Source organism: Takifugu flavidus, chromosome 14 (assembly GCF_003711565.1).
Source record: "Takifugu flavidus isolate HTHZ2018 chromosome 14, ASM371156v2, whole genome shotgun sequence".
NCBI classification, from domain to species: Eukaryota; Metazoa; Chordata; class Actinopteri; order Tetraodontiformes; family Tetraodontidae; genus Takifugu; species Takifugu flavidus.
Window position 1 is genome coordinate 3997633 of NC_079533.1, and position 16579 is coordinate 4014211.

The following is a 16579-nucleotide window of genomic DNA, read 5'->3' on the forward strand; positions in this document are numbered from 1 at the left end:
TCAAAGTTATGAGGACTCATTTCCTGGTGGTTTAAAGCTGTGTTGTCACTCTATACTTCAGAGAAATTAGTAAAGACAAAGATAAGTGTGACGGTGGGGAAGACGAGGAGGGAAAGGAGCACAACACGCCGCGTGGCAGGAAGACTGCCAACAGCCAGGGCCGCCGTAAGGGAAGGATCACCACACGTTCCATGGCCATTGAAGCTGCATCTGTGGCTGCTGACGAGGCACCCCCCACTGCCACAGACCCCTCCTTGTCAGATCCTCCACAACTTTCTAAGTCCGATTCAGCCCAAAAGGCTATTAAGGAACCTGTGAAACCACAGATTCCAATAGCTTCTTTGGACGCAAATAAAGGTACTGGTATCCTTTTGCCTAAGCAAGATTCCATTCCTTTTACTTCCTGCACCATGTGGATACATGATATAGCACACTTCTTATTTAGGAGCTGCTTTGCACCTTGTTGTGAATCTTTTTTCCAGCACATTCACAAATACTGTCAGGATTGTCATATTTTAGGCTAGTGGGTTTTTAAGTACAAACAACATTTTAAAGTGGTCCTCAGGTACACTGGCATTTTCACCCTCAATGGAGTATACACTGTTGTTTGTCCATATTGTTCCGTTGGTTTTTGGATATTAATATTATGGTTTTTTTTAAATATTTGTACATGTATCAAGAGGAGCAGTTTAGACTTAATGGGTAATCAAGACAAATATGTGTATTTTATGCCAGCCTTCTCCAGTGTGCATTTGTAGCAGTATTAAATCAGTTGTCTTAATTCTAATTCATGCATTTCCTGTTCAAGCTTGTCACAAAAGCTCAGGTTATCAGGGCAAGTCTGAGTGCTAATCTGTATCATGATTCAATTTTGTGCTGCATTCACACCATCTGCTCCCTCTTCTGCCTCTTGAGCTCTACTTCAGGTACTCAGAGTCTGCCTTATAATGTGATTAACTAGCAATTTGCTGTCTGTCACTCCATTGTCTTAATCTCTCAATACCTTGGCACTGTTCTATGCACGTCATGCTTTATAAAGGACTAATCTTCCTTGGGAAACTGCATTTGTGAGATTGTAGTTACAGTTCTAAGAAGACTGACATTTAATTATTAATGTGTAATGAAAAGAATAATAACACAGCCAAAAGAACATTCAATTAAAAAAACAAGTTGTGTAAATTGTCCACACATAAAATTTTTCTCCTGATCAGTAAAAGCAAACAGGCGCACACAATTTTGCAGGTTTTCTTTCCAAGAATTGAACTTCCAGTGGACAAGATTCTAATAATTTTCCAAATAATTTGTCAAATTCATATATTATTAGCATATTTTCTAAACATTGAATGGAATGAGTTCGTTCATTGTTTGTGTGAGACTCACTTTGATTAATAACTGCCTTGTAGGGTTCTTAACTATCAGAGGGCAGAAAGTTTTGTCAGTGTAGTTATGTTTAACTTAATCTAGTGACTATGCAGTTAGGGAACCATTGCTTGGTATTGTCTGAACAGTGAGAAAATCCTTATCTGTGTGTGTGTGTTGGGGTGGTGTACTTGGGGTAGTGTGACTGGTCGTAATGTCAAGGGTATAGTACTTGCTATATTAGTCCAAATGTTTACACTGTCTCTGTGGGTGACATGAGGGAGAGTGGGCTCATGTTCACTAAGGTACCCCCTACACAAACACAAAAGCACCAGTACTTCTGTAATTTTTTTGTGGGTGGTATAAAGGTTTAGCCAAACCAGAACAAGTTGGAGTTGTGTGTCTGTTTGAGACGGCATTGGAGTATCACAGTAAAAGGGGTGGGAGGGTTTGAGTCTGGCTGTTCTATCTGTCTGTTTGTCTCCATCCAAGGCCATTTCCCAAATAGGGAGGCAGGGCTCTCAACTCCTCCACTGTCTGGCCCTACATCAGCTGACCAAAGCCCCCCCCTTCTTGATTTGAGCAAAGGAAAGCTTGGTGATAGCAAAGAGAGAGATAGAGAGTGTATGAACGTGCATTTTTGTGTGTGCATAAGAGAGAGGGAGAGGGCGGGGCGTGTAAGCGCAGTTCTCGGCCGCCTCTGAATGTAAACACATTATTAGATTAGTTGCCATGAGATGGAGAGGGCTGAAAAGAGGACTGTCACTCTCCCTCTGTTGTTCTTAATTTTCTCTCTTTCTCACCGCTGATGGGACTGTATCATTTTTTTCTGTGATTTAGCTGCTGCTAGTGAAACCGGAGAAACTTCTCGCTGGACCGAGGAGGAGATGGAAGTCGCCAAAAAAGGTAGCGTTTCATTGCTCTTGTCATTCGGTCATCTTTTCTTTTTTTTGCGTACTTCCTCCATCGTGGTGTTGCTGCTCTCCTTTTAAAATATTCCTTTCCTATCCCCTACTTTCATGTCATTATGATTTCTTGTTATCTAAAGATGCATCACCCTGCTCATTTCTGATGTGCACTGAAGAAAAAAATTTGAATGCTCATGATTTCACACAGCTTAAAACTGGAAAATGCAAATGCGTAAATGGACACTTAAATGCTTATATCAACAAATTTTGCTTCAGCTCCACTTCTGTGAATTTTTTTAGGGTGTAGATACATGTTTTTCATGTATTGTGCCCAATTAAACAAAAACACTACAGGCGTTTGTTTATTCATTCATTTCAGAAATAGTGAAGGAAATAACTTTGGTTTTAAGAACATTCTCCCCAACCCTGATTTGGGCTATAATGCCCTTACTTCAGTTGGATATGAATGTTTTTCTAAAGCATTATTGACAAATTCTAAAACAATTTAAGATTAAATTACTCTTGGTCGATAAAGAACAGATTTTTTTGAACTTAGTAAATTTATTTTTGCTGACTTTCTGTTTTAGTGTTGGCGCTTTTATTCATTAATTTGCTCAGTGGTTGGGCACTGTGTCATCGGAGTCTTGAATACCCTTTATCATTTCAGTAAATCTGAAGGTGAAAAAATGATGTTTCCAAATAAAGATCTCTTTTCACACTGATCTCTTCCTGCTACGTTTGATTCTAATTGGGACACTACCTTTAAAAAAACACTCAGAACCACACAAGATCCTTGGCTAGCAAACACACCTCAAGACATTTAAGTGAAGTTGTCACAAGTTGTGTGTTGTCCCGTGCTCAGTTTGGCTACGAAATATTCAGGAGCAAACCTCTGTCGGCTTTGTGCTGGTTCTTCCAGCTGCTAGTTGCATATGAGAGCCTTTTATTGCTGCTAAGCAAAGTTGTTGTAGTGGTCAGACCATCAAAGAACATGACAATATTAGAGCTGCCTTCTTTTATGTTTACAATGTTATATTTATGGTATATCACAGACGGTTTGTCAGTCTTTCTGCCTGACATTTTGTAACTGTCTGAAAGTATAAGCAAAATTACTATGATGGCCACTGAGTCCCAGTGACCACATTCCCTCTATAATTGGAGCAGTAATAAGGCTTTGTATTGAAATCTGTGGTTTCTTGTCAAACTGTCAGCATTCTTCATCTCAGCAAGACTGGGAAGTCAGGGAGGTCACAAGGGTTATGCAATCTAAAGAGGAGACACTCTAATGTCAAAGGTAAATAGCAGTCTTCCAGGTCACTACAGCTTAGATTAAGAGTGTAAAGAGACAGTGGTGAGTCTTTTACAGGATAAAAGAAAACTAGCAGAAAGCCTTAGCAACAGCGAACCCTCGGGGTTTACTTGACATTCCAAGATATGGAGGGACCACTTTTTAATAAATAGTTAGCAGAGTGGAATTGTTAATATGGATGAAGGCACAAACTTAGCACACTGATACATTTCAAATCAAAACTATTTTGTAACTTTTTGCCTGGCCACCTGTGCTTTTGATAAGCTACATATGTAATTTGCTTGCCTAAAATTAAGAAAGCTGTTTAAAAGAGACTGTAAATAATTCAGAGTAGGGCACTGAAAACAGCATATGAAGATTGTTTATCAAGTCAAAGTGGTTGGTTATACCACAATGTATAGCTGTATGACCATTTGTTATCAAAGAGAAATGATTTTAAAACCTGCAAATACCAGACACCTGTTTTTTATCCTTTTGCCCTCTAGGGCTCGTTGAGCATGGCCGAAACTGGACAGCCATTGCCAAAATGGTGGGCACCAAAAGTGAGGCACAGTGCAAAAACTTTTATTTTAACTACAAGAGGCGTCATAACCTGGATAACCTGCTCCAGCAACATAAGCAGGTAAGCCGCTTTTTAGCCCCAGTCTGCTGTTGCACTGCTGTGTGACTGCGGCTAATGAATAGTGCTGCTGTGTGCTTCCCAGGATACACGGCGGGCTCGTGCTGATAGATCTCAAGGTGAAGGCCAAGCCACACCATCACCAGATGATGATGATGAAGACAATGCAGACGACAGTGAAGGTCAGATAAAAGATAAAAAGCATATGCTCGTGTCTAAATAACTTGTGCACCCAAACAAATTTCTTTTTCACTAATTTATCTGAAGGCAGGGCATTTCGTATGGTTCGTAATGTCAAATATTTTTCATGCCATAGGTGGTGACAACAGCTCTGATACTGAGAGTGCCCCCTCCCCTTCTCACTGTGTTTTTGAACCATTTACAGTTGATATATAAGAGTTGCGCAAAAATCACCATCCGATGCAGAGTGCTTAATTTGGAACGTGTTTCATGTAGTGCGTTCACTTGACTTAAAATAATTGTTAAACAGGATTTGTGCTTTAAAAGTCCAATCTTTGAACTGAAAAGTGCTGGTCCACTGGTTTGATGCAGTAATTTGCCCCACATCTTTGTGGTCTCCAAATCATGTTAACTTTTCTGCTCTTACATCGAGAATAGAGATCATTAAAATTACATCCTGAAATATTGCCTAAAATCAGTGATGTATTACCGGTATTTGTTTTGGAAGTGGCTTTGTGATTCCTACAGCCTGCCATTCACAAGATCGCAGCGGTAACTCAAGGTGTTGGCAAGATTTCATATTTGTTTGGATTTCTTGTCCCAGCAAAACCCAAACTGGAGTCCTAATTATTAAATTGCACTCATAAAAACAATTACTAACCATTTAACATTGCTGATTGCTGAAGTTTATTATTACTTTTACTTTAATTATAATTAAGTTTCTTATTTTTTTAGGGGGCATATCAAGCAACAATAATAGATCCTTTAGGTTCTTAATAATTTCCGAAAATGTGATTTTGCTAATATGATTTGTTCATTCTTTTGTCTTATTCATGTTATACTTGATTCTTAAATCAAATTATTGAAGGGATGTCAGTTTTGTGACTGTAGTTTAGTAGACTTTAGTAACTTAATGTGTTAGCGACTATGTGGCCGGGGAACATTTGGTTGATATTGTCTGAACAGTGAGGAACTCCTTTTCTGGGTGTGGCTGTGTGCGCACGCGCGTGCCCTATTTGAATTAAAATGGTTTTGTTTATGTCAAATATTTTTCATGCCATAGGTGGTGACAACAGCTCTGATACTGAGAGTGCCCCCTCCCCTTCTCAAGCTGATTCCTCAAAGTCTGGTGACTCCAAGAGGGTAGACAGCAGAGCAGGAGATTCTCAGTGCCCTGACCAAGACAGATCTCAGGCATGCAGCGGAAAAGCTTTGGAGCCTTCTTACAGTGAGCTCAGAGTCAAAGAAGAGAAAAGCCCAGAGAGTGAGACACAATCTCAGGAGGCCAAGGTGGCCTCATTTACTGGCTCGATACATCCCAAAACTGAACCACAGGATATGGACATGAAGGCTGGAGAGGTTCAGGTCAAACTGGAGCCTGAGATCAAGGAGCGAGGAGAAAAGGCAGAACATGGTGGGAGGGATCATCACTCTGATAATGACTCCAGCGCCACCTGCAGTGCTGATGAGGATGTGGAAGCAGAACCTGAGAGGAGGTGTGCTTTTATAACGGCTGCATGCATTGTTTTATTGTTTACAGGTGAAGTGTGTGTTTGATTAATTTCTCTTTGGTTCTGCAGAATATTGGTTGAAAAGCCTTCTTTACTTAACCCTCCTGGCACAGTGTTGATGTCCTCACCCAAACAAGCCCAACTCAACATCCAGCAATTGCAAAAACGGGCAGCTGCAGTCCCACCAATGGTTAGTTAGTAGTACTTCCTTTGTTTCACCCAGTTCTAAAGAATTTTTTTAAATTCCGTCATTGGCTGAAATTCAAATTGATCTTGATCAGTGCCTGTTTACCTTCTCCAGGTGCCTGGTCCTTGTGGTCCTGGTGCGGTGCCCATCAGTGGCTTTGCCATGTTGCAGCACCAGATAAAAGCAGTACACGAGTCAGCTCACCAAGAAGAGAAGCAGAGGCTGGATCGAGGAGATTTGGAGCGCAGATCACTCTTCAACAGTCACAGCCCCACCATAATAGATAGAGATGGTATGACAACAAAAGCAGCTGTTATACTGTTCTCTTCTCTGCTCTGTTCATGTGCTGGTACATTTAGCACCTTTCACATTCAATTCAGTAAATGGAAGAGCAGCTCAGCTACTTAGCCCTCACATAAGTTTTACGGAATGTGAGTCTGCGATGTGACTCTGTAGATGCAGCATTATTGTACCTTAGCTCAGTCTTTACTGTATTATGATGATGGGTATATTTCTTTGTACTTATACCTTATTCTGCAGGTAAGCCTCATGGCAGAAACTTGGCTCTGGACCAAGAGCTTTGCTCTGGTGAGCCAGGCTTTCCCTCATGGAACTAAAAGTCTGAGACAGACTGATTAGTGAAGCATATGCTTTTAATCACTACCAAGTGGATATGTCCTATTTGGCTGGAGATTAGATCTAAAATTTATTGTAGTCTGAAAAGAATTGTTTTTTTTAGTTGTGAGAGGGATTTATTGTATACTAGACTTGATTTTTACCATACATTCAGTAGGTGGTTTGTCTACTCAGAGCGGTAAAGTTTCTTGATTCCTGGACAGCACCTAAATTGGTGAAACCATTCAGCCCGAGGGTTGTAATTCATTTTATTGCAAACTTTTGAGAGTGCTGTTTTTATATCTACAAACACAAGTGGTTATGGTTTTGAAATTGTCATGTCACGTCGTACTTTTCATAATGTCACAGTTTACATATTTGGTGAGCTCACTAGTGTTTTTGGGAATTTGGAGTAATTACTTATGATCTTATATATACACCCTCACACCCTTGACATGAGTTGTGTACTGATTAGTTAGTGTGAGGCTGACATGAGAAATCAATTTGAAATGATTTCTGTTTTAGAGGTTTAGACAAGCAAATATGGTTTCATGCTAAAGAACAGTATGATCAAGTAGATTTTGCCTAAAGCTTTATATTATTAGCAAACCATGAGTTACAAGCTGAAAAACATTTAAATGTTATCTTCAGCATTTCACCATTTGTTGAGATGGATTAATGGAGTTATTTTATTGAGGGAAGTTGTAGTGTTTCCACCTGTATTGAATTTGCTCTTTAAAGTTTTTAATCCCCAAATGTATTGATTATAAATTTTGTTGTTCTATATTACTAGCAGTGCTCCACCCAGTCTCCAACCAGCTGGTCCAGGGTATACCAGATGGAGTCAGGGTGACCTTCAGCCGACCTAGTCGTCCAGCCAACATTCCCTCTCCTCCTCCACTCATTCCAACCACAAAGCCCACAGACAAACCCTCCTTCATCCAAGGTGGATCCATCTCCCAGGTAAAGCAGCCAAAGGTATTGTTTTCATGGATGATTCATTCAGATGAGTCTGCTTACTGCAAAGTCAGTCAAATCCTACTTATGTTTCCAGTAGAGTTTATTTTAGCTCAAAATAGTGCATATGGGAATATAACATGTTGTCTATTTTATCTTTTTTTCTTGACCACTCGATCTTTTTCGGGTCATGGGGAGGGTGTTGGAGCCTATCACAGCCTCACCCTCATCCTCTCAGTGCAGCCCTCTACAGACTGAGCTGCTGATGTCTCTTTTGTCAGTAGATTTTGGTACATTTTATTGTAAATAATATGTCACAACAGTTTGTCACATCATTTGGGTTTTGAGGGTGCATTGGCAGTGCTCTGAAGTGGTTCTGATACCTCCACAATGCAAAAAAAAATTCTATATATGTTTGCGTGTGTGTATATGTATTTTATTATTACTTTTTAATTGTTTATTTTTATATATGTGCACTTATTGCATTCATTTTTGCTGTCTGTCTGTTTGAAAACTGGATGAGATAATCTATATTTTATCTGTAAAAAAAAGAATCAGAATCAAAAACTAGTAACTGGAGGATTTTAAATTACTTTTCTTTGTGTTTTTGGTTTTTGTAGGGTACTCCTGGTACTTACCTGCCACCCCATGCTGTTTATGGGCCAGAGGGAAGCAAGAGCACTGTGGGCTCCATCTCTCTGGGCTTACCTCGACAGCAGGATCTTAATAAGTCTGGTATGATTCCAGATTATCATGACACTATTTTAAAGTGTGCATTATAGGTACAACTGTAATAAAATACAAAATACAGCTGTAGTGTTTAGGTCTTTTTGACATCGGTTTGGCGCTTTATGCCATAATTGTTGTTTATAACACTCCTACAACACTAAGCAGTTATTACAAAAATGTATTAAACATTTGTTTTAGGTGAGTGATCCTGTTAATGAAAAACTGATGTACCTTTAATATATGCTTTTCAACTGTCAGTAGAAATGAAACCTTGATGCCAAAGATATGTTTTCATTACTAGTTTAGGAATGTTCATCTTTACATGTGAAACATTATCACTACCAAACATAATGGTCCAACTGCTAGCAACATTAAAAATTAACTTTACTGACCGTTTTTTTTTTTTTTAAACTGTAGGAACAATTCCAGCCATACAGGATTGCAGAGGCAATCCAGCAAAGCTAGGCGAGGCCCTGACTTTCAGAGGATCAATTACTCAGGTAATTAGATTTTTTTAATGATTTGGGTTTCTTTTTAATTTGTGTAGAATGAATAAACTGAGACTGAATATTAAATTTAAATAAACATTTTCTTTTCGGTTTTATTTTACAGGGCACACCAGCTTTGGCCCAGTCAAGCATTGCTGCTGACCTCCTCAAAGGCACAATCACAAAACTTTCCACAGAGGACATGACCAGTCCAGACAAGAGCAGAGGAGAACAGATGGCTAAAGCTCACGTCATCTATGAAGGGAAGAGTGGTCACATCCTATCCTATGATGGTATGTTCTTTAAGTATATGGCATTTTAATTTGTTTCTGACTGTTTTTGTAGAAACATTGTATAACATCTTCATTTATTATGTGGTATATTTCTCCAAAAGCCATCAAGAATTCAAGAGAAAACACACTAAAACGCACCTATGAAATGATAGAAGGACCCATGAGCAGGGCACATTCTGGCAGAGAAGGAGCCCCATTTGAGGGTAATTGTTTCAGGCTTTCAAGAGTGTGAACCAAACTTTGGTTAAGTTCTTTTTTTAAGAGAGTGATAATGTTTGTATATCTTTTAGGGCTGATCAGCAGAGCGTTGCCCAGAGATGGTTTGCATGGAGATTCTCAAGAAAGACCCTTGATTACAGGGTCCATCATGCAAGGTAATGCACTTGCGTGCAGGAATTAAGGTGTCTAATGCTGACACAAATCTGAAATACTTTTATTCTTTTCTAGGCACACCTAGAACGACTGCAGAGAGCTATGAAGAAGCCTTAAAATATGGAAAACAGATAAAGCGTGAAAGCCCACCAATACGCTCCTTTGAAGGAGGTATTAGCAAGGGTAAACCCTATGAGGGGGTCAATACCATCAAAGAATTGGGACGCTCCATTCACGAGATCCCTCGACAGGATCCATCTGGTCAGGACCTACGCAAGACTCCTGAACTGTCAGATAGAAGAGTCATGGAGAGCTCGCTGTCTCAGGTATAACGGTTTGAGCAGAGTTAGATTTAAAATTTACAGCACTTACTCAAATCTGATGCTATGTGATTGATAACTGCTGCTTTGTTTTTTAAAAATACCAGATTCACAGTCTCAGCCAGCCTACTATCAAGCACAATGTTAAGTCCCTAATCACTAGTCCAAATAAGCTCCCTCACAGCATGCCCCAGCTGGAGGCCATGGAGCGTGTCAAATATGAGGAGAATAAACCAGTACGCCATACCTCTGTGGTTAATTCCACCACTTCTGTCCTGCGCTCCACCCATCAAGAGGCTGGCAGAGCCCAGCACAGCCCAGGCATGTATGAGGACTCAAACTCTCGCAGGACACCTGTTAACTACAGCACCAATCCTGTGTCCAGAGGATCTCCCATGCTGGGACGTGCATCAGACGGTAATTTTCATAAGATCACTGAATTGAGGGTGTTAATTTGGATAAAAAACAATCATTATCAACAGTCATTACAGAGGTATAATGATTTAACAATAAGTATATTGATTGTTTAACAAATGATTGTAAAACTATCATGCTTAAATTCTTTATTTCTATATTTTCATTTATGTACCTCAAACCTGTTTTATAATTTCTGCACCATTCACAGCTTTCAAAGTTAGTACTGGTAGTATTTATGCCAGATGCATAATGTATACTTAAAGACAAACATTCTTTTATATCATGTACTCACACCTAGCTAAAGGGCAGTTGGGGTTTTAGGGCGCTTGTACCATATTTGGGCATGGCACAGAAGATCACACACGCCCACAAGCATGGCTATAAATGGGCAATTTGGTCATTATATATGAACAATGCAAATCACTGCCTTATGTAGTCAGCAAAAGTGACCATTGGTGAGGGCAGACTATCTTAAAAAAATGACAAAAAATAAAATAAAATCATTAATGCATGAAATGTGACTGGGCTGCTGCAACTGCATGTATACAATATCTTACTTAATGATGGATTTAAAGCATGTGTATGTCTTATTGTCATGATGATCTAGGTGTTGGAGGCATCTGTTCTTTCTACAGTTTGCTAATGTAATGTGAATTGTTGACCAATGGTGGACAGGGAAGGGTAGTGTATCTTAGAACACAGTGGCAAAAACAAAGGATGTGAAGTGTATTTTTACTTGTTTTAATATTCCTAATAACGCACGGTTATGTTTGCGAGTAATTTTTTTTAAGCAAGTATTGAGACATTCTGGTTTGAAGTAAAACTGCAAATACATGTTAGATTGAAAAAATACATTGTCCTGCTGCATGCAGGACAAAGGCAAAGCTCAGATATCACTAAGATTGGCTTCTTTTGTCAGTAATACATCTTATCTTTATTGTAAAATTAAATGACTACAGAGAATTTTACTCTTAGTTGTGTTCCATGCTTGGAAATACTAGTAAAATACTTCTTTTTTTTTTTTTTAAATCATTGGCTAATTAAATGGGTCGTATGTGTTTGTCATCTCTAAAAGGCTCTTCAAAATCTTCAGCACACGAAAGGAAGAGTACCATGACCCCAACTCAGAGGGAAAGTGTCCCTGCCAAGTCACCTGTTTTAGGGGGCGACTCTGTTGCCTCTCATAGCCCCTTCGACCCCCACCACCGACCTGTTGTTTCTGGAGAAGTGTACCGAGCCCACTTATCTCCACACCTTGACCCTACGCTTGCCTACCACAGAGTCCTTGATCCTGGTACAGTGGTTAAATCTTGCATCATAATGACATTATTCAATGAAAACACACCATGCATAGGTAACATAAAATGGTCTCCCAGCTATTGATGTCACCAATTGCGATCACTATCTCTGCACCTTCTGTTAATATTCTGTTTTTCACCGTTGTTCTTCTTTTTCTCTGCTATAGCGTTCATGTTCCCCAGGCAGCCATCGCCGACAGGCTACCACAACACCTACCAACTATATACCATGGAGAACACGAGACAGACCATACTTAATGATTATATCACTTCCCAGCAGATGCAAGTCATTCCCCGACCTGACATGGCCCGTGGCTTGTCACCACGGGAACAGCCTGTCACTATCCCTTATGCACCTGGAGCTCGAGGTATGGCCTTTCGCCAGCTAAACCCCCTCCGTCTTAGGCAGGGAAGAGACTGCGGGTGGGAGGGGGCTGTATTATGCAGACTGTGTGCATGTGAAGTAGTCGCTACCTTTTCCAGACGCCCAGAAGCAAATGACCTAGTCAAATTCTGCTGATTTGCTCTTTAGACTGGGGCTGCAACTGATTCGGCTGCCTCTCAATTTCTTAATGGTCTGAGGTCATTCAAATTTCCATTTGCTGAGTGGTTGCCTTTTACAAGTTGACCACTATTCCACTGTATTTGCAGCCCTATTGCTTACTGATCAATCTGTATTTGGAAGCATTGACAGATGTAGGCAATGGGTTAAGTATATACGGTATTCATACATTCAGAAATTGATGAATCGGTTTTTGTTGTTCAACGTTGGCCCTTTGCTTCTGTCTGTAAAAGGGATTATTGATCTAGCCCAGATGCCTCCAACTATCCTGTTGCCTCACCCTGGGGGAACAGGTACTCCCACTTTGGAACGCATCGCCTACCTCCCTGGAGCTCAGCCCCCTTTCCCTCCTAGGGGTTTCAACCCAACCTCCATATCACCAGGTGAGGATCCCTCCTGACCCAACCCCCTCCCCTCTTTATCCCACACTTTCCCTGCCACAGACTTCGTGTGCCATTACACCTCTCTCAGTGCACCCCTGCTCTTGCACACGGTGTTAAAGGTCAGTTTTTTTCATCCAAGTGGAGCATTTCAACTTATACTGATGTATAATTGTTTTTCTGTGGTTCAGCTTTCTTCTATAACAAAAGATTTTTTGCTGAATTATTTGCTAGCATGAGTTCTATGACTATAGACTGCACCTGATTAAAAGCTGCATAATCTAATTTTAGAGAGAAAATCAAGCACCTGTCTAGAAGCCGCATGAAACATAGGTTGCGGGAGAATTCAGACGCAGACCAGCTTATTCTGCAGTTTGACTGCAGAAAGAGTCACTTTATTAAACACTGAACGGAAGACACATCAACGAAGGGAGGTCTTCAGTCACACACATAACCTGGCTTATGGTGTGCAGGTGCAAACAGTAATTAAAACAGTAATTAAATACATCAACAACCAGAACTCAATAAATAGAACACTAACATTGAAAGTTGCAAAAGATAACATTTACAACGAACAAAAACAGGGGTAACACCAACCTGAACCCACAGACACACTGTTACAAAGCATGCTGGGAAATTCCCACACTGACCCTCCCCAACACGCTACACTACCTTTTCTTTTCAAACTGCCTGTGATGCGGCAGTAACACAGCACTAACAGGGCTGGTTAATAAAACATTCCGGTAAAAGTCACTCAGACGCGGCAGTAACATAACATAACAGCAACACGGTAGCACAGCACCAACAGGGCTGGTTAAAAAAAAGTCACCGAGAGCTGTCTTCATCTTCCTCCTGTGTACTGAAACCATGGAAGTCTTCCTCCTCAGTGTCGGATTGGAATATGATCCTGCTTTTATTACCTCTGAAAGCTTTTTTTGTCTTTTTACATTGCTCTAGTTCTTCCCGCTGCCGTTTCCAGCATCTCACCATCGATTCATTTATGTTAAGTTTACGTGCAGCAGCTCTGTTTCCTTCTTTATCAGCCAGCTCGATTGCTTTTAACTTGAAAGCTGTGTCATATGCATTTCTTCTTGCATTTTCCATGATGAGGGTCTATTTATGCTAATTTTATTCATACAAAAAGCACGAAGTTACATTAAACTAGTCTTCCTCGACACATATATTCCACCTGTCTCACTCTTACCTTTTCTGCTCGAGCGCCCCTAGCGGCCGATAGAAAAAAAACATAAATATGCCGCACCGTAGGATAAGCCGCAGTGTTTAAAGTGTAGGAAAAAAGTAGCGGCTTATAGTCCGGAAATTACGGTATATGTGTGTGTGCATGCATGCGTTTGTTCCCCGCACATTCCTGTAATTTAAACTATTTCTTATATCTGCTCTTTGAACACTCCTAGATTTCGCAACCACACGATTTTAACATTTAACTGAAATTTGTATACTTTGTCTGTTCCACATGACTTTTTGAATCACTGCAGTAATGCAGACAAACATCTTCAGCAATGCTTTCTTTAATGCCAATTAATGCAACTTTTATACGAATTTCTTGTATTTTAATCTAAGTTGCTTTTTCTTTTATTGAAAAATATTTTCCTCTCATTTCTTTGCAATAATTAAAAAAAAAAAAGCACACTCGGAATAGTTATAAATAGGACAGTTGCAAGGCATGTTAGTTGCAAAAAGTAAAAATGATTGATAGACCAAATTGTCCAATTTTATCTTAAAACATTTTAGAAGAATTGCTTTGGTCAACATTGTATTTTTTTTTAACAGGTTTAAGTAAAAAAGATTACTTACCGTATTTTTCGCACCATAAGGCACACCAGATTGTAAGGCGCAGTCTCAATTACAGGGTTTATTTCTGTACTTAAGCCATGCATAAGGCGCACCGTATTATTCGGCGCATACTAGAACAAGGTAACAGAAGCAAAACAGTGAGTTTGGTTGAACATTATTCCACTATGTATTTAAAAATACACACACTATTTTTTGATCAATCTTTTGTCACAAATCCATCAAAGTCCTCATCTTCTGTTTCTGAATTGAACAGCTGGGTAATTTTGCCATCAAACATGCCGGGTTCCCTCTCGTCGTTGTTGTAGTCAGTCTCGTTGTCGGGTGGCTGTTCAGCAATGATGCTGGCTTTTGCGAAAGCTCAGACAACAGTCAAAACAGATACCTTAGCCCAGGCATCCACAATCCATCCACAAATGGTGGCGTAACTCCCCCACTGCTGCCTCCTAGTCTTATTAAAGGTGTGTTTGCCGTCTGAACGCCCTGTTTACACCAATGTCCAACAGTTGGAGTTCTTTTGTTAATCCTCCTGGAATTATGGCAAGCTCCGAATTCATGTGCTTCACTTAGTTTTTCACAGTAGTAGTGATATGAGCGCATGGAATCGCAGATCAACATAGAAACAGTGATTCGTGGAAAAAAACATCAGGTCTCTTTACATACACCTCTCTTAGCCACTCTCTCATTTTCTGACTCCGGCTGGAAATTCTTCTTTTGGCAGCGTCTTCCTCTTAAAAATGACTATAGGTGGTAGTTTCTGGTCCGACATTCAATCAAGCAGGGTGCTTACTAAGCTAGCACAACATTTTTACAGATTTTGGAACTCATTGCACACATAAGTTGCATTGGGTCAAAAGGCGCACTGTCTGTTTTTGAGAAAATTAAAGTCTTTTAAGTGTGCCTTATAGTGCGGAAAATACGGTACTAAAAGTACTAGAGTACCATTGCAAGTATATGTGTAGCTCAACCAGCTACATAGAGAAAACATTTACTTTCAGTTACTTAAAAGTGTCTTTCATGTTTCAGGATTTTGGTTCATCATAAAGACAATCTCACATTCCCGGCTGAAACCTCATGGAGATAACAGTGTGCAAAACCTGACCATGTCTGTTTTTGATGTGTATCGCTCTTGTTCTTAGGCCACCCAGCCCATCTTGCAGCTGCTGCTGCTGCCGCCAGCGAGAGGGAGAGGGAGCGTGAGAGGGAGCGTGACCGGGAACAGCAGGAGAAAGAGAGAGAAAGGGAGCAGCGAGAGAGGGAACGAGAACGGGAGAGAGAGCGGGAATTGCGAGAAAGAGAGCGGGAAAGAGCAAATGAATATATTCGTGGGGGTGAGGAATTGTTTTATAAATTTACAAAATTATTTAAGACACAAGCAGACAAATACATACATTTAGTGAAAAACCAGAGTATGTTCACAGGCTAGTGTATTTTAATGTTGATTTCAGTGCTCTGTGATTTTATTTCTTGTCAGGTGGGCCAGAACAGCCAGGTCGGCCTGTGAGTCGAGGTTATCTCCACTCTCCTTCCCCTTCACTAAGGACGCAGGACGTGGTGGTCCAGCAGCGACCTAGCATCTTCCAGGGCAAAAGTGTCATCACCTCTCTAATGTATGCCTTTGTCTGTGTTTCTAGTCATGTTCAATTTTTATGTTTCTCGTGAGCAGTGACTGCTCTAGACATCCAGCTCACATCAAAATCTTGTCTTGTGATTGAAGATGTGGTTGATGATTTTATCACTTTATTGCCTCTCAGGCCCAGTTCGGCAGCAGCTACCACTGCGGTCCAGAGTAGCTCTCGCTTCAGTACTGCAGCTGATGCCCTGGCTGCTCTTGTGGATGCAGCGGCCTCTGCCCCACAGATCGATGTAACAAAGGTGAAGGAGAACAAACACGAACGTGAAGATGATATGTCTGTCCGTCGAGCTGCCACTATCACAGAACACCAGCAACAAGAAACAGAAAGGAGATCTATGCAGTCACCTTATGGTGCAATGTCTCTGCCTGGGGGTAAACCCCATGCACCCCACGCTGAAGGCCCTGGGACCAAGGATAAGGCTCCTCAAACCTCAAAGTCTCGCATTGAGGAAGAGCTTCGGACCCGTGGAAAAACAACCATCACAGCAGCGAACTTCATTGATGTCATCATAACACGGCAAATTGCTTCAGATAAAGACTCACGGGACCGAGGCTCTCAGAGCTCTGACTCTTCTAGCAGCTGTGAGTGTGTTTAATACACATGATTAAGAGGTATTTCCTGTCAAT

The 16579-nt window shown here is 40.6% G+C and overlaps 1 protein-coding gene across 4 annotated transcripts in view; it reads left to right on the plus strand.

Annotated features, from left to right (window-relative positions):
• ncor1 (nuclear receptor corepressor 1) overlaps nt 1-16579 on the plus strand; it is a 39615-nt gene that overhangs the window by 17309 nt on the left and 5727 nt on the right. For 3 of the 4 annotated variants that reach the window (XM_057053628.1, XM_057053630.1, XM_057053631.1), the window contains 21 exons: nt 62-357; nt 2200-2265; nt 4062-4198; nt 4281-4377; nt 5439-5871; nt 5956-6076; nt 6188-6365; nt 7482-7651; nt 8266-8380; nt 8792-8874; nt 8987-9155; nt 9257-9358; nt 9446-9529; nt 9603-9853; nt 9955-10264; nt 11340-11558; nt 11730-11930; nt 12358-12507; nt 15456-15647; nt 15791-15926; nt 16071-16534. In XM_057053628.1, the coding sequence (XP_056909608.1) occupies nt 62-357; nt 2200-2265; nt 4062-4198; nt 4281-4377; nt 5439-5871; nt 5956-6076; nt 6188-6365; nt 7482-7651; nt 8266-8380; nt 8792-8874; nt 8987-9155; nt 9257-9358; nt 9446-9529; nt 9603-9853; nt 9955-10264; nt 11340-11558; nt 11730-11930; nt 12358-12507; nt 15456-15647; nt 15791-15926; nt 16071-16534 (3974 nt within the window). The remainder of the gene's footprint in view (nt 1-61; nt 358-2199; nt 2266-4061; nt 4199-4280; nt 4378-5438; nt 5872-5955; nt 6077-6187; nt 6366-7481; nt 7652-8265; nt 8381-8791; nt 8875-8986; nt 9156-9256; nt 9359-9445; nt 9530-9602; nt 9854-9954; nt 10265-11339; nt 11559-11729; nt 11931-12357; nt 12508-15455; nt 15648-15790; nt 15927-16070; nt 16535-16579) is intronic. The other variant, XM_057053629.1, reaches the window with a different exon arrangement.